Consider the following 23,415-nt stretch of genomic DNA (forward strand, 5'->3'; position numbering starts at 1 on the left):
TCCTCTGCGCCCCCCGGCAGCCACGCCCCGTCCCTGGCAGCCACGTCCCGTCCCCGCCTCTGCGCCCCCCGGCAGCCACGCCCCGTCCCTGGCAGCCACGCCCCGTCCCCTCACCTGCGACCCCGGCAGCCATGCCCCATCCCCTCCTCTGCGCCCCCCGGCAAGCACGCCCCCGTTCTGTGCCCCATCATCCTCTGTACTCCCCCATTCTACTGCCCTCCTTGAGGTTGCCCCCCCCATTCTCCGTGCACCCCATCCCCCACACTCATGGAAGCTGTACCCACCCCAATTGTGCAAAGCTTCTGGCAACTTCCCTCCCATTCCAACACGCCTCCCTGCAGAGCTCTCCCTGGCGAGGTCCCAGCCTGCGGGCGAGGGAGGGGAAGGCAGGGCCGAGGGCCCTGGGAATGGGCAGTCAGAAGGCAGGCCGCAGTCCAAACCCCGCCCAGCTGGACGCCCTGGCCTGCAGGCACCACCCAGGAGTGGTGGCCAGGCACAAGGACCCTGAGGGGTGGGGCTCTTGGTCCCGGGGGGCAGGGGTAGGAGGAGGCGGCTCTGCAGGGCCCCTGGGACACAAGTCCCCTCCAGGGTTCAGGCCTGCGCGGGCGCCCACCCTCCTGCAGAGCCGCATGGCAGAAGTCCCCTTCCCTGCGCATGGGCTTGCTGGGGGCCAGGGTCGAGTGGCGGCTGCTTCTCCTGGGCCAGGGCCTTGGCACTAAAAATAGCAGCGTGGCCTCAGGCTCAGGAACAGCCGCACCGCAGCCCAGCTCTCGGCCCGCCGGGCACCCCCCACCTGGGGCCTGGGCAGCAGCTGTCCTGTGTGTCGGGGCAGAGCCAGGGCCATGATGCAGCTGCTCGAGGCCAGACCCGCGGTGCTAGTTTTAGTACCTCAGGAGCAGCCGGACCGCAGCCTGGGCTCCAGCGCTGGCTCCGGGGACAGACTCCCACCATGTGGCCCTGTTTCGGGAGGCAGCTGCTCCGGGGCCAGGGGCCCCTGTATACCCCTTCTCTCCCTCACTGTCCTCTGGCCCTCAGAACCCCCTGCCTGCCCCCCTTCCCTCTGCCCCGGGAGCAGGGCTCGGGGTCAGCCTGGGTCTCTGTGCGGGGAGAGTCTGTCAGGGAGCAGCAGCGCACGGCACCTGACCACTCCCTGGCTCGCAGGCGCAAGGGTTCCCAACCCCTGGGTCGGGACGTTTCCAAAGGGTCGCCCGGTGGCTCTGCCCCTTCCCCTCTCCCCGGTTCTGAACTGTCCTGGGTCGCCAAGTGGAAAAGGTCGGAATCCTGGCTGGGACCCTAATGACCTGCCCCCACCTTCCAGGATTTCCCTGCGGCCCCGGAGCCCCAGCCCTTACCTGAAAGGTGCGGAGCCAGTCCTGCAGTTCAGGGGGGGGGGCGACCGAGGGGATGCGGCGCCGGCGGCCCTGGCCCGGCTTGGCGTTGCGCAGGTCCCCAAAGGTGGTAGTGGGGCTGGGGATGCAGGGGCCCAGCGTCCTGAGGCAGTGAGAGGTGGGAGAGTTATCTAGCTCCCCATCGTCCAGAGCCAGTCCCCCACTCCCATCCCCGCACTGCAAGAGCTGACTGCATCCCTGCCCCCAACGCAGCCCAGCGCCCCCGTTGTCGAGTGGCCCTTCCCCCCGCTGCATCTGCATCAGAAACAGGGGAAGCAGGAGCTGGGTTCCCCCAGCATCGTCTCTGGGGTGCCCTTCCCCCTCGCCTCTACCAGGCAGCAGCTCGGAGGGGCAGGGGAGGCCTCTGTCCATGGTGGGCCGCGGGAAGAGCTGGGTGGCTCAGACGATACGAACATGCAGAGGTGCAGCGTCCCGGCTCGGGACCCACCCCGCTGCAGCTCTGCCTGCGGGCCTGGGCCTTGCTACATTGAAACTGCAGAGCCACAGCGGGGGCAGCTCTTCTGAGCGCTGTCCCTTCTCGACAAATCGACACAAATTGGGCCCGTCGCCACATCCTTAGTGCAGCCTGGCGGGCTAGGGCCTCGCCCCTCGTAACGCTGCACGTGAGCTTCACTGACTCACGGGACACAGGGATGGAACAGAAGAACCGTTTAAGTCAGCACGAGCTTATGTGTGCGAGGTTACACACAGGTGGCCAGTCCGCCGCGCAGAGTGACAGCTGGCTCCCCCGGAGGGGAGCTGGGAGCCCTCTGCCCGCACTGCAGTATCAAGCTCACACTGCGGAGCCTGCAGCTCACTTGGCTCCCCCGGAGCGGAGCTGGGAGCCGGCTGCCCGCACTGCAGTAACAAGCTCACACTGCGGAGCCTGCAGCTCACTTGGCTCCCCGGAGCGGAGCTGGGAGCCCTCTGCCCGCACTGCAGTATCAAGCTCACACAGCGGAGCCTGCAGCTCACTTGGCTCCCCCGGAGCGGAGCTGGGAGCCGGCTGCCCGCACTGCAGTAACAAGCTCACACTGCGGAGCCTGCAGCTCACTTGGCTCCACGGAGCGGAGCTGGGAGCCGGCTGCCCGCACTGCAGTATCAAGATCACACTGCGGAGCCTGCAGCTCACTTGGCTCCCCCGGAGCGGAGCTGGGAGCCGGCTGCCCGCACTGCAGTAACAAGCTCACACTGCAGAGCCTGCAGCTCACTTGGCTCCCCGGAGCGGAGCTGGGAGCCCTCTGCCTGCACTGCAGTATCAAACTCACACTGCGGAGCCTGCAGCTCACTTGGCTCCCCGGAGCGGAGCTCGGAGCCGGCTGCCCGCACTGCAGTATCAAGCTCACACTGCAGAGCCTGCAGCTCACTTGGCTCCCCGGAGCGGAGCTGGGAGCCCTCTGCCCGCACTGCAGTATCAAGCTCACACTGCAGAGCCTGCAGCTCACTTGGCTCCCCCGGAGCGGAGCTGGGAGCCGGCTGCCCGCACTGCAGTATCAAGCTCACACTGCAGAGCCTGCAGCTCACTTGGCTCCCCGGAGCGGAGCTGGGAGCCGGCTGCCCGCACTGCAGTATCAAGCTCACACTGCAGAGCCTGCAGCTCACTTGGCTCCCCGGAGTGGAGCTGGGAGCCGGCTGCCCGCACTGCAGTATCAAGCTCACACTGCGGAGCCTGCAGCTCACTTGGCTCCCCCGGAGCGGAGCTGGGAGCCGGCTGCCCGCACTGCAGTATCAAGCTCACACTGCAGAGCCTGCAGCTCACTTGGCTCCCCGGAGCGGAGCTGGGAGCCGGCTGCCCGCACTGCAGTATCAAGCTCACACTGCAGAGCCTGCAGCTCACTTGGCTCCCCGGAGCGGAGCTGGGAGCCGGCTGCCCGCACTGCAGTATCAAGCTCACACTGCAGAGCCTGCAGCGCAGCTGGCTCCCCGGAGCGGAGCTGGGAGCGCCCTCTGCCTGCACTGCAGTATCAAACTCACACTGCAGAGCCTGCAGCTCACTTGGCTCCCCGGAGCGGAGCTGGGAGCCGGCTGCCCGCACTGCAGTAACAAGCTCACACTGCAGAGCCTGCAGCTCACTTGGCTCCCCGGAGCGGAGCTGGGAGCCGGCTGCCCGCACTGCAGTATCAAACTCACACTGCGGAGCCTGCAGCTCACTTGGCTCCCCGGAGCGGAGCTGGGAGCCCTCTGCCCGCACTGCAGTATCAAACTCACACTGCAGAGCCTGCAGCTCACTTGGCTCCCCGGAGCGGAGCTGGGAGCCGGCTGCCCGCACTGCAGTATCAAACTCACACTGCGGAGCCTGCAGCTCACTTGGCTCCCCGGAGCGGAGCTGGGAGCCGGCTGCCCGCACTGCAGTATCAAACTCACACTGTGGAGCCTGCAGCTCACTTGGCTCCCCGGAGCAGAGCTGGGAGCCGGCTGCCCGCACTGCAGTATCAAACTCACACTGCGGAGCCTGCAGCTCACTTGGCTCCCCGGAGCGGAGCTGGGAGCCAGCTGCCCGCACTGCAGTATCAAGCTCACACTGCAGAGCCTGCAGCTCACTTGGCTCCCCGGAGCGGAGCTGGGAGCCGGCTGCCCGCACTGCAGTATCAAACTCACACTGCAGAGCCTGCAGCTCACTTGGCTCCCCGGGAGCGGAGCTGGGAGCCGGCTGCCCGCACTGCAGTATCAAGCTCACACTGCAGAGCCTGCAGCTCACTTGGCTCCCCGGAGCGGAGCTGGGAACCGGCTGCCCGCACTGCAGTATCAAGCTCACACTGCAGAGCCTGCAGCTCACTTGGCTCCCCGGAGCGGAGCTGGGAGCCAGCTGCCCGCACTGCAGTATCAACCTCACACTGCAGAGCCTGCAGCTCACTTGGCTCCCCGGAGCGGAGCTGGGAGCCGGCTGCCCGCACTGCAGTATCAAGCTCACACTGCAGAGCCTGCAGCTCACTTGGCTCCCCGGAGCGGAGCTGGGAGCCCTCTGCCCGCACTGCAGTATCAAGCTCACACTGCAGAGCCTGCAGCTCACTTGGCTCCCCGGAGCGGAGCTGGGAGCCCTCTGCCCGCACTGCAGTATCAAGCTCACACTGCAGAGCCTGCAGCTCACTTGGCTCCCCGGAGCGGAGCTGGGAGCCCTCTGCCCGCACTGCAGTATCAAGCTCACACTGCGGAGCCTGCAGCTCACTTGGCTCCCCGGAGCGGAGCTGGGAGCCCTCTGCCCGCACTGCAGTATCAAGCTCACACTGCGGAGCCTGCAGCTCACTTGGCTCCCCCGGAGCGGAGCTGGGAGCCGGCTGCCCGCACTGCAGTAACAAGCTCACACTGCGGAGCCTGCAGCTCACTTGGCTCCACGGAGCGGAGCTGGGAGCCGGCTGCCCGCACTGCAGTAACAAGCTCACACTGCAGAGCCTGCAGCTCACTTGGCTCCCCGGAGCGGAGCTGGGAGCCGGCTGCCCGCACTGCAGTATCAAGCTCACACTGCAGAGCCTGCAGCTCACTTGGCTCCCCGGAGCGGAGCTGGGAGCCGGCTGCCCGCACTGCAGTAACAAGCTCACACTGCAGAGCCTGCAGCTCACTTGGCTCCCCGGAGCGGAGCTGGGAGCCGGCTGCCCGCACTGCAGTATCAAACTCACACTGCGGAGTCTGCAGCTCACTTGGCTCCCCGGAGCGGAGCTGGGAGCCGGCTGCCCGCACTGCAGTATCAAGCTCACACTGCAGAGCCTGCAGCTCACTTGGCTCCCCGGAGCGGAGCTGGGAGCCCTCTGCCCGCACTGCAGTATCAAGCTCACACTGCAGAGCCTGCAGCTCACTTGGCTCCCCGGAGCGGAGCTGGGAGCCGGCTGCCCGCACTGCAGTATCAAGCTCACACTGCAGAGCCTGCAGCTCACTTGGCTCCCCGGAGTGGAGCTGGGAGCCCTCTGCCCGCACTGCAGTATCAAGCTCACACTGCAGAGCCTGCAGCTCACTTGGCTCCCCGGAGCGGAGCTGGGAGCCGGCTGCCCGCACTGCAGTATCAAGCTCACACTGCAGAGCCTGCAGCTCACTTGGCTCCCCCGGAGCGGAGCTGGGAGCCGGCTGCCCGCACTGCAGTATTAAGCTCATACTGCGGAGCCTGCAGCTCACTTGGCTCCCCGGAGCGGAGCTGGGAGCCGGCTGCCCGCACTGCAGTATCAAGCTCACACTGCAGAGCCTGCAGCTCACTTGGCTCCCGGGAGCGGAGCTGGGAGCCGGCTGCCCGCACTGCAGTATTAAGCTCACACTGCGGAGCCTGCAGCTCACTTGGCTCCCCGGAGCGGAGCTGGGAGCCAGCTGCCCGCACTGCAGTATCAAGCTCACACTGCAGAGCCTGCAGCTCACTTGGCTCCCCGGAGCGGAGCTGGGAGCCGGCTGCCCGCACTGCAGTATCAAGCTCACACTGCAGAGCCTGCAGCTCACTTGGCTCCCCGGAGCGGAGCTGGGAGCCGGCTGCCCGCACTGCAGTATCAAGCTCACACTGCAGAGCCTGCAGCTCACTTGGCTCCCCGGAGCGGAGCTGGGAGCCGGCTGCCCGCACTGCAGTAACAAGCTCACACTGCAGAGCCTGCAGCTCACTTGGCTCCCCGGAGCGGAGCTGGGAGCCGGCTGCCCGCACTGCAGTAACAAGCTCACACTGCAGAGCCTGCAGCTCACTTGGCTCCCCAGGAGCGGAGCTGGGAGCCGGCTGCCCGCACTGCAGTAACAAGCTCACACTGCAGAGCCTGCAGCTCACTTGGCTCCCCGGAGCGGAGCTGGGAGCCCTCTGCCTGCACTGCAGTATCAAACTCACACTGCGGAGCCTGCAGCTCACTTGGCTCCCCGGAGCGGAGCTCGGAGCCGGCTGCCCGCACTGCAGTAACAAGCTCACACTGCAGAGCCTGCAGCTCACTTGGCTCCCCGGAGCGGAGCTGGGAGCCGGCTGCCCGCACTGCAGTAACAAGCTCACACTGCAGAGCCTGCAGCTCACTTGGCTCCCCAGGAGCGGAGCTGGGAGCCGGCTGCCCGCACTGCAGTAACAAGCTCACACTGCAGAGCCTGCAGCTCACTTGGCTCCCCGGAGCGGAGCTGGGAGCCCTCTGCCTGCACTGCAGTATCAAACTCACACTGCGGAGCCTGCAGCTCACTTGGCTCCCCGGAGCGGAGCTCGGAGCCGGCTGCCCGCACTGCAGTATCAAGCTCACACTGCAGAGCCTGCAGCTCACTTGGCTCCCCGGAGCGGAGCTGGGAGCCGGCTGCCCGCACTGCAGTATCAAGCTCACACTGCAGAGCCTGCAGCTCACTTGGCTACCCGGAGCGGAGCTGGGAGCCGGCTGCCCGCACTGCAGTATCAAGCTCACACTGCAGAGCCTGCAGCTCACTTGGCTCCCCGGAGCGGAGCTGGGAGCCGGCTGCCCGCACTGCAGTATCAAGCTCACACTGCAGAGCCTGCAGCTCACTTGGCTCCCCGGAGCGGAGCTGGGAGCCGGCTGCCCGCACTGCAGTATCAAGCTCACACTGCAGAGCCTGCAGCTCACTTGGCTACCCGGAGCGGAGCTGGGAGCCGGCTGCCCGCACTGCAGTATCAAGCTCACACTGCGGAGCCTGCAGCTCACTTGGCTCCCCGGAGCGGAGCTGGGAGCCGGCTGCCCGCACTGCAGTAACAAGCTCACACTGCAGAGCCTGCAGCTCACTTGGCTCCCCGGAGCGGAGCTGGGAGCCGGCTGCCCGCACTGCAGTATCAAGCTCACACTGCAGAGCCTGCAGCTCACTTGGCTCCCCGGAGCGGAGCTGGGAGCCGGCTGCCCGCACTGCAGTAACAAGCTCACACTGCAGAGCCTGCAGCTCACTTGGCTCCCCGGAGCGGAGCTGGGAGCCGGCTGCCCGCACTGCAGTAACAAGCTCACACTGCAGAGCCTGCAGCTCACTTGGCTCCCCAGGAGCGGAGCTGGGAGCCGGCTGCCCGCACTGCAGTAACAAGCTCACACTGCAGAGCCTGCAGCTCACTTGGCTCCCCGGAGCGGAGCTGGGAGCCCTCTGCCTGCACTGCAGTATCAAACTCACACTGCGGAGCCTGCAGCTCACTTGGCTCCCCGGAGCGGAGCTCGGAGCCGGCTGCCCGCACTGCAGTAACAAGCTCACACTGCAGAGCCTGCAGCTCACTTGGCTCCCCGGAGCGGAGCTGGGAGCCGGCTGCCCGCACTGCAGTAACAAGCTCACACTGCAGAGCCTGCAGCTCACTTGGCTCCCCAGGAGCGGAGCTGGGAGCCGGCTGCCCGCACTGCAGTAACAAGCTCACACTGCAGAGCCTGCAGCTCACTTGGCTCCCCGGAGCGGAGCTGGGAGCCCTCTGCCTGCACTGCAGTATCAAACTCACACTGCGGAGCCTGCAGCTCACTTGGCTCCCCGGAGCGGAGCTCGGAGCCGGCTGCCCGCACTGCAGTATCAAGCTCACACTGCAGAGCCTGCAGCTCACTTGGCTCCCCGGAGCGGAGCTGGGAGCCGGCTGCCCGCACTGCAGTATCAAGCTCACACTGCAGAGCCTGCAGCTCACTTGGCTACCCGGAGCGGAGCTGGGAGCCGGCTGCCCGCACTGCAGTATCAAGCTCACACTGCAGAGCCTGCAGCTCACTTGGCTCCCCGGAGCGGAGCTGGGAGCCGGCTGCCCGCACTGCAGTATCAAGCTCACACTCAGAGCCTGCAGCGCAGCTGGCTCCCCAGGAGTGGGGCCAGCAGCCAGCTCCTGGTGTCCTGCCCCTGGGGGCCTGCAGGGTGTAACTGCTAAGACTTTACCTAATAAACTGCTTTTTAGTAACCCTGTGTGTGCCTCAGTTTCCCTGGGAACTGCGCCAATGCCTATGTAACCCACACACTGAGTGTGGGTCGCTGTCCCATGCAGTGGCACTTAGACCGCTTACAGGGAGAGATAAGAACAAGGGAGCGCTACAGCCTGGGCTGGGAGCCAGCTGGCTTTTAGCTCACGCGGTAGCAGCTCCTACACTAAGCTCCAGAGGTTCCAGGTTCAAATCCACCCCGGGGTGGTTACACCTAGACAGTGATTGGCCTTTGGGTGCAACTTACACTGAGGGTGGCTGCACGTACTCAGTGGCCAATGCCCTTTGCCTGGGAAGTAGGCCAAAGGCCAGAGGAGGGGCCTGGCTGGGGGCAGACAGCTGGAGACGGGTTGCTCCAGGCTGGCTGCGGGTGCAGGGGAGGCCTTGACTGCCTGCTCCTGCTTCCCGTGCTGAGACGTCGTCCCTGTCCACTCCCAACGCTTCCCTCCGACCTGGCTGAGAGTCACGGCCCCCCTCAGTGAGGGAACCCTATGCTGCCTGTCCCAGACGGCCTGCCCCCCAAGCCCTCGCCCTCACCTGCTGCTCCGGGGCAGCCTGCCCCCCAAACCCTCGCCCTCACCTGCTGCTCCGGAGCAGCCTGCCCCCCAAGCCCTCGCCCGCTGCCCCCAAGCCCTTCCCCTCACCTGCTGTATTCGGAGCCCTTGCAGAGCTTCTTGCCCGGGGACAGGGCCCTACTATCCAGGCCATTCTCCGACTTCCGCTTCATCTGCAAGCAGACGGGGGTGAGGCCTGGGGGGTCTCCAGCACAGGGGTGGCCAGGGACACATGGAGGCCGAAGATAGCCCAGGGGCTGCCTCCCAGATCCCAGGGGAGGAGGTGCTGGCCCAGGACAGCACAGGAGTCTGGAGAACTAGGACCCACACCGGGCCCAGCTGGGAGCCACAGCAAGGCTTGGCAGGCGGCTCTGTGCTGGGAGGACACCGCACAAGAAGCAAAAGACAAAGAGCAGACGCTGGAGGGAGCCCAAGGCTGCAAACTAGACAGGGTCCACCCAGCAGGCTCTGGGAGAGCTCCCCCGGCCACCTACCCCCACCGCATCCCAGCCCCCTGCCCACTCCCACTCAGACCCAATCCCAGCCCAGAACAGCCCTGTGCCGCTGCAAACAGACTCCCCCATCTCGCCCCACACACAGACCCTGGGCGACAGTGAACAGAGACCCACACACTGCACCCCAGACACACAGACCCTGGGCGACAGTGAACAGAGACCCACACACCGCACCCCAGACACACAGACCCTGGGCGACAGTGAACAGAGACCCACACACCGCACCCCAGACACACAGACCCTGGGCGACAGTGAACAGAGACCCACACACAGCACCCCAGACACACAGACCCTGGCGACTGTGAACAGAGACCCACACACCGCACCCCAGACACACAGACCCTGGCGACTGTGAACAGAGACCCACACACCGCACCCCAGACACACAGACCCTGGGCGACAGTGAACAGAGACCCACACACCGTACCCCAGACACACAGACCCTGGGCCACTGTGAACAGAGACCCACACACAGCACCCCAGACACACAGACCCTGGGCGACAGTGAACAGAGACCCACACACCGCACCCCAGACACACAGACCCTGGGCGACAGTGAACAGAGACCCACACACCGCACCCCAGACACACAGACCCTGGGCGACAGTGAACAGAGACCCACACACAGCACCCCAGACACACAGACCCTGGGCGACAGTGAACAGAGACCCACACACCGCACCCCACAGTCAGACCCTGGGCAACTGTGAACAGAGACCCACACACCGCACCCCAGACACACAGACCCTGGGCAACTGTGAACAGAGACCCACACACAGCACCCCAGACACACAGACCCTGGGCCACTGTGAACAGAGACCCACACACCGCACCCCAGACACACAGACCCTGGGCGACTGTGAACAGAGACCCACACACCGCACCCCAGACACACAGACCCTGGGCGACAGTGAACAGAGACCCACACACCGCACCCCAGACACACAGACCCTGGGCGACAGTGAACAGAGACCCACACACAGCACCCCAGACACACAGACCCTGGGCGACAGTGAACAGAGACCCACACACCGCACCCCAGACACACAGACCCTGGGCGACAGTGAACAGAGACCCACACACCGCACCCCAGACACACAGACCCTGGGCGACTGTGAACAGAGACCCACACACCGCACCCCAGACACACAAACCCTGGGCGACTGTGAACAGAGACCCACACACAGCACCCCAGACACACAGACCCTGGGCGACAGTGAACAGAGACCCACACACAGCACCCCAGACACACAGACCCTGGGCGACTGAACAGAGACCCACACACCGCACCCCAGACACACAGACCCTGGGCGACAGTGAACAGAGACCCACACACCGCACCCCAGACACACAGACCCTGGGCGACAGTGAAAAGAGACCCACACACCGCACCCCAGACACACAGACCCTGGGCGACAGTGAACAGAGACCCACACACCGCACCCCAGACACACAGACCCTGGGCGACAGTGAACAGAGACCCACACACAGCACCCCAGACACACAGACCCTGGGCGACTGTGAACAGAGACCCACACACCGCACCCCAGACACACAGACCCTGGGCGACAGTGAACAGAGACCCACACACAGAGCTAGCGCCACTGTGAACAGAGACCCACACACCCCACCCCACACACACAGAGCCTGGGCCACTGTGAACAGAGACCCACACACCGCACCCCAGACACACAGACCCTGGGCGACAGTGAAAAGAGACCCACACACCGCACCCCAGACACACAGACCCTGGGCGACAGTGAACAGAGACCCACACACAGCACCCCAGACACACAGACCCTGGGCGACAGTGAACAGAGACCCACACACCGCACCCCAGACACTCAGACCCTGGGCGACAGTGAACAGAGACCCACACACCGCACCCCAGACACACAGACCCTGGGCGACTGTGAACAGAGACCCACACACCGCACCCCAGACACACAAACCCTGGGCGACTGTGAACAGAGACCCACACACAGCACCCCAGACACACAGACCCTGGGCGACAGTGAACAGAGACCCACACACAGCACCCCAGACACACAGACCCTGGGCGACTGTGAACAGAGACCCACACACCGCACCCCAGACACACAGACCCTGGGCGACAGTGAACAGAGACCCACACACCGCACCCCAGACACACAGACCCTGGGCGACAGTGAAAAGAGACCCACACACCGCACCCCAGACACACAGACCCTGGGCGACAGTGAACAGAGACCCACACACCGCACCCCAGACACACAGACCCTGGGCGACAGTGAACAGAGACCCACACACAGCACCCCAGACACACAGACCCTGGGCGACTGTGAACAGAGACCCACACACCGCACCCCAGACACACAGACCCTGGGCGACAGTGAACAGAGACCCACACACAGAGCTAGCGCCACTGTGAACAGAGACCCACACACCCCACCCCACACACACAGAGCCTGGGCCACTGTGAACAGAGACCCACACACCGAACCCCAGACACACAAGAGCCTGGCGACTATGAACAGAGACCCACACACTGCACCCCAGACACAGAGCCTGGCGACTATGAACAGAGACCCACACACCGCTCCCCAGACACACACACCCTGGGCCACTGTGAACAGAAACGCACACACCGCACCCCAGACACACAGACCCTGGGCGACTGTGAACAGAAACCCACATACCGCACCCCACACACACAGAGCTAGCGCCACTGTGAACAGAGACCCACACACAGCACCCCAGACACACAGACCCTGGGCGACAGTGAACAGAGACCCACACACCGCACCCCAGACACACAGACCCTGGGCGACTGTGAACAGAAACCCACACACCGTACCCCAGACACAAAGACCCTGGGCGACTGTGAACAGAGACCCACACACAGCACCCCAGACACACAGACCCTGGCGACTGTGAACAGAGACACACGCACCGCACCCCACACACACAGACACTGGACGACTGTGAACAGAGACCCACACACCGCACCCCACACACACAGACACTGGACGACTGTGAACAGAGACCCACACACCGTACGCCAGACACACAGACCCTGGGCGACAGTGAACAGAGACCCACACACAGCACCCCAGACACACAGACCCTGGGCGACAGTGAACAGAGACCCACACACAGCACCCCAGACACACAGACCCTGGGCGACTGTGAACAGAGACCCACACACCGCACCCCAGACACACAGACCCTGGGCGAAAGTGAACAGAGACCCACACACAGCACCCCAGACACACAGACCCTGGGCGACAGTGAACAGAGACCCACACACCGCACCCAAGACACACAGAGCCTGGGCCACTGTGAACAGAGACCCACACACCGCACCCCACACACAGACCCTGGGCGACTGTGAACAGAGACCTACACACCGCACCCCAAACACACAGAGCTAGCGCCACTGTGAACAGAGACCCACACACCGCACCCCACACACACAGAGCCTGGGCCACTGTGAACAGAGACCCACACACCGAACCCCAGACACACAAGAGCCTGGCGACTATGAACAGAGACCCACACACTGCACCCCAGACACAGAGCCTGGCGACTATGAACAGAGACCCACACCCCGCTCCCCTGACACACACACCCTGGGCCACTGTGAACAGAAACGCACACACCGCACCCCAGACACACAGACCCTGGGCGACTGTGAACAGAAACCCACACACCGCACCCCACACACACAGAGCTAGCGCCACTGTGAACAGAGACCCACACACAGCACCCCAGACACACAGACCCTGGGCGACAGTGAACAGAGACCCACACACCGCACCCCAGACACACAGACCCTGGGCGACTGTGAACAGAGACCCACACACCGTACCCCAGACACAAAGACCCTGGGCGAATGTGAACAGAGACCCACACACAGCACCCCAGACACACAGACCCTGGCGACTGTGAACAGAGACACACGCACTGCACCCCACACACACACACCCTGGGCCACTGTGAACAGAGACCCACACACCGCACCCCACACACACAGAGCCTAGGCCACTGTGAACAGAGACCCACACACCGCACCACAGACACAGAGAGCCTGCGCCACTGTGAACAGAGACCCACACGTCGTACCCCAGACACACAGATCCTGGGCGACTGTGAACAGAGACCCACACACAGACCCTAGCGACAGTGAACAGAGACCCAAACACCGCACCCCAGACACACAGAGCCTGGGCGACTGTGAACAGAGACCCACACACCGCACCCCAGACACACAGATCCTGGGCGACTGTGAACAGAGACCCACACACAGACCCTAGCGACAGTGAACAGAGACCCAAACACCGCACCCCAGACACACAGAGCCTGGACGACTGTGAACAGAGACCCTCACACAGCACCCCAGACACACAGATCCTGGGCGACTGTGAACAGAGACCCACACACAGACCATAGCGACAGTGAACAGAGACCCAAACACCGCACCCCAGACACACAGACCCTAGCGACAGTGAACAGAGACCCACACACCGCACCCCAGACACACAGAACCTGGGCGACTGTGAACAGAGACCCACACACCGCACCTGAGACACACAGACCTTGGGCCACTGTGAAGAGAGACCCACACACTGCACCCCACACACAGACCTTAGGAGACTGTGAACAGAGACCCACACACCGCACCCCAGACACACAGACCCTGGGCCACTGTGAACAGAGACCTGCACACCGCACCCCAGACACACAGACCCTGGGCGACTGTGAAGAGAGACCCACATACCACACCCCAGACACACAGAGCCTGGGCCACTGTGAACAGAGATCCACACACCGCACCTCAGACACACAGACCCTGGGCGACTGTCAACAGAGACCCACACACCGCACCCCAGAGACACAGGCCGTGGGCAACTGTGAACAGAGACAAACACACCACATCCCAGACACACAAGAGCCTGGCGACTGTGAACAGAGACCCACACACCGCACCCCACACACACAGACCATGGGCGACTGTGAACAGAGACCCACACACCGCACCCCAGACACACAGACCCTGGGCGACTGTGAACAGAGACCCACACACCGCACCCCAGAAACACAAAAGCCTGGCGACTGTGAACAGAGACCCACACACCGCACCCCAGACAAACAGATCCTGGACGACTGTGAACAGAGACACACACACAGACCCTAGCGACAGTGAACAGAGACCCACACACCGCACCCCAGACACACAGAACCTGGGCGACTGTGAACAGAGACCCACACACAGCACCCCAGACACACAGACCCTGGCGACTGTGAACAGAGACAAACGCACCGCACCCCACACACACAGACACTGGACGACTGTGAACAGAGACCCACACACCGCACCCCACACACACAGACACTGGACGACTGTGAACAGAGACCCACACACCGTACGCCAGACACACAGACCCTGGGCGACAGTGAACAGAGACCCACACACAGCACCCCAGACACACAGACCCTGGGCGACAGTGAACAGAGACCCACACACAGCACCCCAGACACACAGACCCTGGGCGACTGTGAACAGAGACCCACACACCGCACCCCAGACACACAGACCCTGGGCGAAAGTGAACAGAGACCCACACACAGCACCCCAGACACACAGACCCTGGGCGACAGTGAACAGAGACCCACACACCGCACCCAAGACACACAGAGCCTGGGCCACTGTGAACAGAGACCCACACACCGCACCCCACACACAGACCCTGGGCGACTGTGAACAGAGACCTACACACCGCACCCCAAACACACAGAGCTAGCGCCACTGTGAACAGAGACCCACACACCGCACCCCACACACACAGAGCCTGGGCCACTGTGAACAGAGACCCACACACCGAACCCCAGACACACAAGAGCCTGGCGACTATGAACAGAGACCCACACACTGCACCCCAGACACAGAGCCTGGCGACTATGAACAGAGACCCACACCCCGCTCCCCAGACACACACACCCTGGGCCACTGTGAACAGAAACGCACACACCGCACCCCAGACACACAGACCATGGGCGACTGTGAACAGAGACCCACACACCGCACCCCAGACACACAGACCCTGGGCGACTGTGAACAGAGACCCACACACCGCACCCCAGAAACACAAAAGCCTGGCGACTGTGAACAGAGACCCACACACCGCACCCCACACACACAGAGCCTAGGCCACTGTGAACAGAGACCCACACACCGCACCCCAGACACACAGAGGCTGGGCCACTGTGAACAGAGACCCACACACCGCACCCCAGACACACAGATCCTGGGCGACTGTGAACAGAGACCCACACACCGCACCCCAGACAAACAGATCCTGGACGACTGTGAACAGAGACACACACACAGACCCTAGCGACAGTGAACAGAGACCCACACACCGCACCCCAGACACACAGAACCTGGGCGACTGTGAACAGAGACCCACACACCGCACCTCAGACACACAGACACTGAGCCATTGTGAAGAGAGACCCACACACCGCACCCCAGACACACAGACCCTGGGCGACTGTGAACAGAGACCCACACACCGCACCTCAGACACACAGACCCTGGGCCACTGTGAACAGAGACCTACACACCGCACCCCAGACACACAGGCCATGGGCAACTGTGAACAGAGACAAACACACCGCATTCCAGACACACAAGAGCCTGGCGACTGTGAACAGAGACCCACACACCGCACCCCAGACACACAGACCCTGGGCGACTGTGAACAGAGACCCACACACCGCACCCCAGACACACAAAAGCCTGGCGACTGTGAACAGAGACCCACACGACGCACCCCAGACACACAGACCCTGGGCTACTGTGAACAGAGACCCACACACTGCACCCCAGACACAGAGACCCTGGCGACTGTGAACAGAGACCCTCACACCGCACCCCAGACACACAGACCCTGGGCGAATGTGAACAGAGACCCACACACCGCACCCCAGACGCACAGACCCTGGGCGACTGTGAACAGAGACCCACACACTGCACCCCAGACACACAGAGCTAGCGCCACTGTGAACAGAGACCCACACACCGCACCCAAGACACACAGAGCCTGGGCCACTGTGAACAGAGACCCACACACCGCACCCCACACACAGACCCTGGGCGACTGTGAACAGAGACCTACACACCGCACCCCAGACACACAGAGCTAGCGCCACTGTGAACAGAGACCCACACACCGCACCCCCCACACACAGACCCTGGGCGACTGTCAACAGGGACCCGCACACCGCACCCCAGACACAGACCCTGACGGACTGTGAACGGAGACCTGCACACCGTACCCCACACACAGACCCTGGGCGACTGTGAACAGAGACCCACACACCGCACCCCACACACACAGAGCCTGGGCCACTGTCAACAAAGACCCACACACCGAACCCCAGACACACAAGAGCCTGGCGACTATGAACAGAGACCCACACACTGCACCCCAGACACAGAGCCTGGCGACTATGAACAGAGACCCACACCCCGCTCCCCAGACACACACACCCTGGGCCACTGTGAACAGAAACGCACACACCGCACCCCAGACACACAGACCCTGGGCGACTGTGAACAGAAACCCACACACCGCACCCCACACACACAGAGCTAGCGCCACTGTGAACAGAGACCCACACACCGCACCCCCCACACACAGACCCTGGGCGACTGTCAACAGGGACCCGCACACCGCACCCCAGACACAGACCCTGACGGACTGTGAACGGAGACCTGCACACCGTACCCCATACACACAGACCCTGGGCCATTGTGAACAGAGACCTGCACACCGTACCCCATACACACAGACCCTGGGCGACTGTGAACAGAGACCCACACACCGCACCCGAGACACAGAGACCCTGGCGACTGTGAACAGAGACCCTCACACCGCACCCAAGACACACAGACCTTGGGCGACTGTGAACAAAGACCCACACACCGCACCCCACACACAGAGCCTGGACAACTGTGAACAGAGACCGACACACCGCACCCCAGACACAAAGACCCTGGGCGACTGTGAACAGAGACCCACACACCGCACCCCAGACACACAGACCCTGGGCGACTGTGAACAGACACCCACACACCGCACCCCAGACACACAGATCCCGGGCGACTGTGAAAAGAGACCCACACACCGCACCCCACACACAGAACCTGAGTGACTGTGAACAGAGACCCACACACCGCACCCCAGACACAGACACTGGACGACTGTGAACAGAGACACACACACCGCACCCCAGACACACAGACCCTGGGAGATTGTGAAAAGAGACCCACACACCATACGCAAGACACACAAACCCTGGGCCACTGTGAACAGAGACCAACACACCGCACCCCACATACAGACCCTGGGCGACTGTGAAGAGACCCACACACAGGACCTGAGCGACTTTGAACAGAGACCCACACACCGCACCCCACACACACAGACCCTGGGCGACTGTGAACAGAGACACACACACCGCACTCCAGACACACAGACCCTAAGCGCCTGTGAACAGAGACCCACACACCGCACCCCACACACACAGACCCTGGGAGACTGTGAACAGAGACCCACACACCGTACGCCAGACACACAGAGCCTAGGCGACTGTGAACAGAGACCCACACACCGCACCCCACACAGAGTCCATGGGAGACTGTGAACAGAGACCCACACACCACACCCCAAACACAAAGATCCTGGGCGACTGTGAACAGAGACCCACACACCGCACCCCAGAAACAAAGAGCCTGGACAACTGTGAACAGACACCCACACACCGCACCCCAGACACACAGACCCTGAGTTACTGTGAACAGAGGCCTACACACCGCACCCCACACACACAGAGCCTGGGCCACCGTGAACAGAGACCCACACACCGCACCCAAGACACACAGAGCCTGGGCCACTGTGAACAGAGACCCAAACACCGCACCCCAGACACACAGAGCCTGGGCCACTGTGAACAGAGACCCATACACCGCACCCCAGACACAGAGACCCTGAGCAACTGTGAACAGAAACCCACACACCGCACCCCGGAAACACAGAGATAGCGCCACTGTGAGCAGAGACCTACACACCGCACCCAAGACACAGAGACCCTGGCGACTGTGAACAGAGACCCTCACACCGCACCCCAGACACACAGACCCTGGGCGAATGTGAACAGAGACCCACACACCGCACCCCAGACGCACAGACCCTGGGCGACTGTGAACAGAGACCCACACACCGCACCCCAGACACACAGACCCTGGGCGACTGTGAACAGAGACCCACACACCACACCCCAGACACACAGATCCTAGGCGACTGTGAACAGAGACCCACACACCGCACCTCAGACACACAGACCCTGGGCCACTGTGAACAGAGACCTACACACCGCACCCCAGACACACAGGCCATGGGCAACTGTGAACAGAGACAAACACACCGCATTCCAGACACACAAGAGCCTGGCGACTGTGAACAGAGACCCACACACCGCACCCCAGACACACAAAAGCCTGGCGACTGTGAACAGAGACCCACACGACGCACCCCAGACACACAGACCCTGGGCTACTGTGAACAGAGACCCACACACTGCACCCCAGACACAGAGACCCTGGCGACTGTGAACAGAGACCCTCACACCGCACCCCAGACACACAGACCCTGGGCGAATGTGAACAGAGACCCACACACCGCACCCCAGACACACAGACCCTGGGCGACTGTGAACAGAGACCCACACACTGCACCCCAGACACACAGAGCTAGCGCCACTGTGAACAGAGACCCACACACCGCACCCAAGACACACAGAGCCTGGGCCACTGTGAACAGAGACCCACACACCGCACCCCAGACACAGACCCTGGGCGACTGTGAACAGAGACCTACACACCGCACCCCAGACACACAGAGCTAGCGCCACTGTGAACAGAGACCCACACACCGCACCCCACACACACAGAGCCTGGGCCACTGTGAACAGAGACCCACACACCGAACCCCAGACACACAAGAGCCTGGCGACTATGAACAGAGACCCACACACTGCACCCCAGACACAGAGCCTGGCGACTATGAACAGAGACCCACACACCGCTCCCCAGACACACACACCCTGGGCCACTGTGAACAGAAACGCACACACCGCACCCCAGACACACAGACCCTGGGCGACTGTGAACAGAAACCCACACACCGCACCCCACACACACAGACCCTGGGCGACTGTCAACAGGGACCCGCACACCGCACCCCAGACACAGACCCTGACGGACTGTGAACGGAGACCTGCACACCGTACCCCATACACACAGACCCTGGGCCATTGTGAACAGAGACCTGCACACCGTACCCCATACACACAGACCCTGGGCGACTGTGAACAGAGACCCACACACCGCACCCGAGACACAGAGACCCTGGCGACTGTGAACAGAGACCCTCACACCGCACCCAAGACACACAGACCTTGGGCGACTGTGAACAAAGACCCACACACCGCACCCCACAGTCAGACCCTGGGCGACTGTGAACAGAGACCCACACACCGCACCCCAGACACACAGACCCTGGCGACTGTGAACAGAGACCCACACACCGCACCCCAGACACACAGACCCTGGGCGACTGTGAACAGAGACCCACACACCGCACCCGAGACACATAGACCCTGGACGACTGTGAACAGAGACCCACACACCGCACCCCACCCACAGACCCTGGGCGACTGTGAACAGAGACCCACACACTGCACCCCAGACATACAGACCCTGGGCGACTGTGAACAGAGACCCACACACTGCACCCCAGACATACAGACCCTGGGCGACTGTGAACAGAGACCCACACACCGCACCCCACACACAGACCGTGGGCGACTGTGAACAGAGAACCACACACCGCACCCCATACAGAGACCCTGGGCGACTGAACAGTGACCCACACACCACACCCCACAGTCAGACCCTGGGCGACTGTGAACAGAGACCCACACACCGCACCCCAGACACACAGAGGCTGGGCGACTGTGAACAGAGACCCACACACCGCACCCCAGACACACAGACCCTGGGCGACTGTGAACAGAGACCCACACACCGCACCCCAGACACACAGAGGCTGGGCGACTGTGAACAGAGACCCACACACCGCACCCCAAACACACAGAGGCTGGGCGACTGTGAACAGAGACCCACACACCGCACCCCAGACACAGACCCTGGGTGACTGTGAACAGAGACCCACACATCGCACCCCAGACACACAGACCCTGGGCAACTATGAACAGAGGCCCAGACACCACACCCCAGACACACAGACCCTGGGCGACTGTGAATAGAGACCCACACCCCAAACCCCACACATAGACCCTGGGCGACTGTGAACAGAGACCCACACACCGCACCCCACACACAAAGATCCTGGGCGACTGTGAACAGAGACCCACACACCGCACCCCAGACACACAGAGACTGGGCAACTGTGAACAGAGACCCGAACACCGCACCCGAGACACACAAGAGCCTGGCGACTGAGAACAGAGACCCACACACCGCACCCCACACAGAGACCATGGGAGACTGTAAACAGAGACCCACACACCGCACCCCAGACACACAGACCTTGGCGACTGTGCACAGAGACCAACACACCGCACCCGAGACACACAAGAACCTAGCGACTGTGAACAGAGACCCACACACCGCACCCCAGACACACAGACCCTGGGCCACTGTGAACAGAGACCCGCACACCGCATCCGAGACACACGGACCATGGGCGACTGTGAACAGAGACCCACACACCGCACCCCAGACACACAGACCCTGGGCGACTGTGAACAGAGACCCACACACCGCACCCCAGACACACAGACCTTGGCGACTGTGAACAGAGACCCACACACCATACCCCAGACACACAGACCCCGGGTGACTGTGGACAGAGACCCACACACCGCACCCCAGACACATAGACCCTGGGCGACTGTAAACAGAGACCCACACACCGCACCCCACCCACAGACCCTGGGCGACTGTGAACAGAGACCCACACACCGCACCCCAGACACACAGACCCTGGGCGACTGTGAACAGAGACCCACACACCGCACCCCAGACACACAGACCCTGGGCAACTGCGAACAGAGGCCCAGACACCGCACCCCAGACACACAGACCCTGGGCGACTGTGAACAGAGACCCACACCCCGAACCCCACACAGAGACCCTGGGGGACTGAACGGAGACCCACACACCGCACCCCACACACAAAGATCCTGGGCCACTGTGAACAGAGACCCACACACCGCACCCCAGACACACAGAGCCTGGGCAACTGTGAACAGAGACCTGCACACCGTACCCCAGACACACAGGCCCTGGGCCACTGTGAACAGAGACCCTCACACCGCACCCAAGACACACAGACCTTGGGCGACTGTGAACAAAGACCCACACACCGCACCCCACACACAGAGCCTGGACAACTGTGAACAGAGACCGACACACCGCACCCCAGACACAAAGACCCTGGGCGACTGTGAACAGAGACCCACACACCGCACCCCAGACACACAGACCCTGGGCGACTGTGAACAGACACCCACACACCGCACCCCAGACACACAGATCCCGGGCGACTGTGAAAAGAGACCCACACACCGCACCCCACACACAGAACCTGAGTGACTGTGAACAGAGACCCACACACCGCACCCCAGACACAGACACTGGACGACTGTGAACAGAGACACACACACCGCACCCCAGACACACAGACCCTGGGAGATTGTGAAAAGAGACCCACACACCATACGCAAGACACACAAACCCTGGGCCACTGTGAACAGAGACCAACACACCGCACCCCACATACAGACCCTGGGCGACTGTGAAGAGACCCACACACAGGACCTGAGCGACTTTGAACAGAGACCCACACACCGCACCCCACACACACAGACCCTGGGCGACTGTGAACAGAGACACACACACCGCACTCCAGACACACAGACCCTAAGCGCCTGTGAACAGAGACCCACACACCGCACCCCACACACACAGACCCTGGGAGACTGTGAACAGAGACCCACACACCGTACGCCAGACACACAGAGCCTAGGCGACTGTGAACAGAGACCCACACACCGCACCCCACACAGAGTCCATGGGAGACTGTGAACAGAGACCCACACACCACACCCCAAACACAAAGATCCTGGGCGACTGTGAACAGAGACCCACACACCGCACCCCAGAAACAAAGAGCCTGGACAACTGTGAACAGACACCCACACACCGCACCCCAGACACACAGACCCTGAGTTACTGTGAACAGAGGCCTACACACCGCACCCCACACACACAGAGCCTGGGCCACCGTGAACAGAGACCCACACACCGCACCCAAGACACACAGAGCCTGGGCCACTGTGAACAGAGACCCAAACACCGCACCCCAGACACACAGAGCCTGGGCCACTGTGAACAGAGACCCATACACCGCACCCCAGACACAGAGACCCTGAGCAACTGTGAACAGAAACCCACACACCGCACCCCGGAAACACAGAGATAGCGCCACCGTGAGCAGAGACCTACACACCGCACCCAAGACACAGAGACCCTGGCGACTGTGAACAGAGACCCTCACACCGCACCCCAGACACACAGACCCTGGGCGAATGTGAACAGAGACCCACACACCGCACCCCAGACGCACAGACCCTGGGCGACTGTGAACAGAGACCCACACACCGCACCCCAGACACACAGACCCTGGGCGACTGTGAACAGAGACCCACACACCACACCCCAGACACACAGATCCTAGGCGACTGTGAACAGAGACCCACACACCGCACCTCAGACACACAGACCCTGGGCCACTGTGAACAGAGACCTACACACCGCACCCCAGACACACAGGCCATGGGCAACTGTGAACAGAGACAAACACACCGCATTCCAGACACACAAGAGCCTGGCGACTGTGAACAGAGACCCACACACCGCACCCCAGACACACAAAAGCCTGGCGACTGTGAACAGAGACCCACACGACGCACCCCAGACACACAGACCCTGGGCTACTGTGAACAGAGACCCACACACTGC

At 62.6% G+C, this 23,415-nt stretch overlaps 1 protein-coding gene across 1 annotated transcript in view; it reads right to left on the reverse strand.

Moving 5' to 3' along the window:
* Positions 1-23,415, reverse strand: part of LOC102454662 (ribosomal RNA processing 8) — a 77,346-nt gene that overhangs the window by 12,501 nt on the left and 41,430 nt on the right. Inside the window, exons 4-5 of the mRNA XM_075918507.2 lie at positions 8,839-8,921; positions 1,353-1,491 (exon numbers count right to left, since the gene is read on the reverse strand). Coding sequence (XP_075774622.1) covers positions 1,353-1,491; positions 8,839-8,921 — 222 coding nt within the window. The remainder of the gene's footprint in view (positions 1-1,352; positions 1,492-8,838; positions 8,922-23,415) is intronic.

The sequence above is a fragment of the Pelodiscus sinensis genome, chromosome 1, assembly GCF_052426305.1.
Source record: "Pelodiscus sinensis isolate ZL-2025 chromosome 1, ASM5242630v1, whole genome shotgun sequence".
Lineage (NCBI taxonomy): Eukaryota > Metazoa > Chordata > Testudines > Trionychidae > Pelodiscus > Pelodiscus sinensis.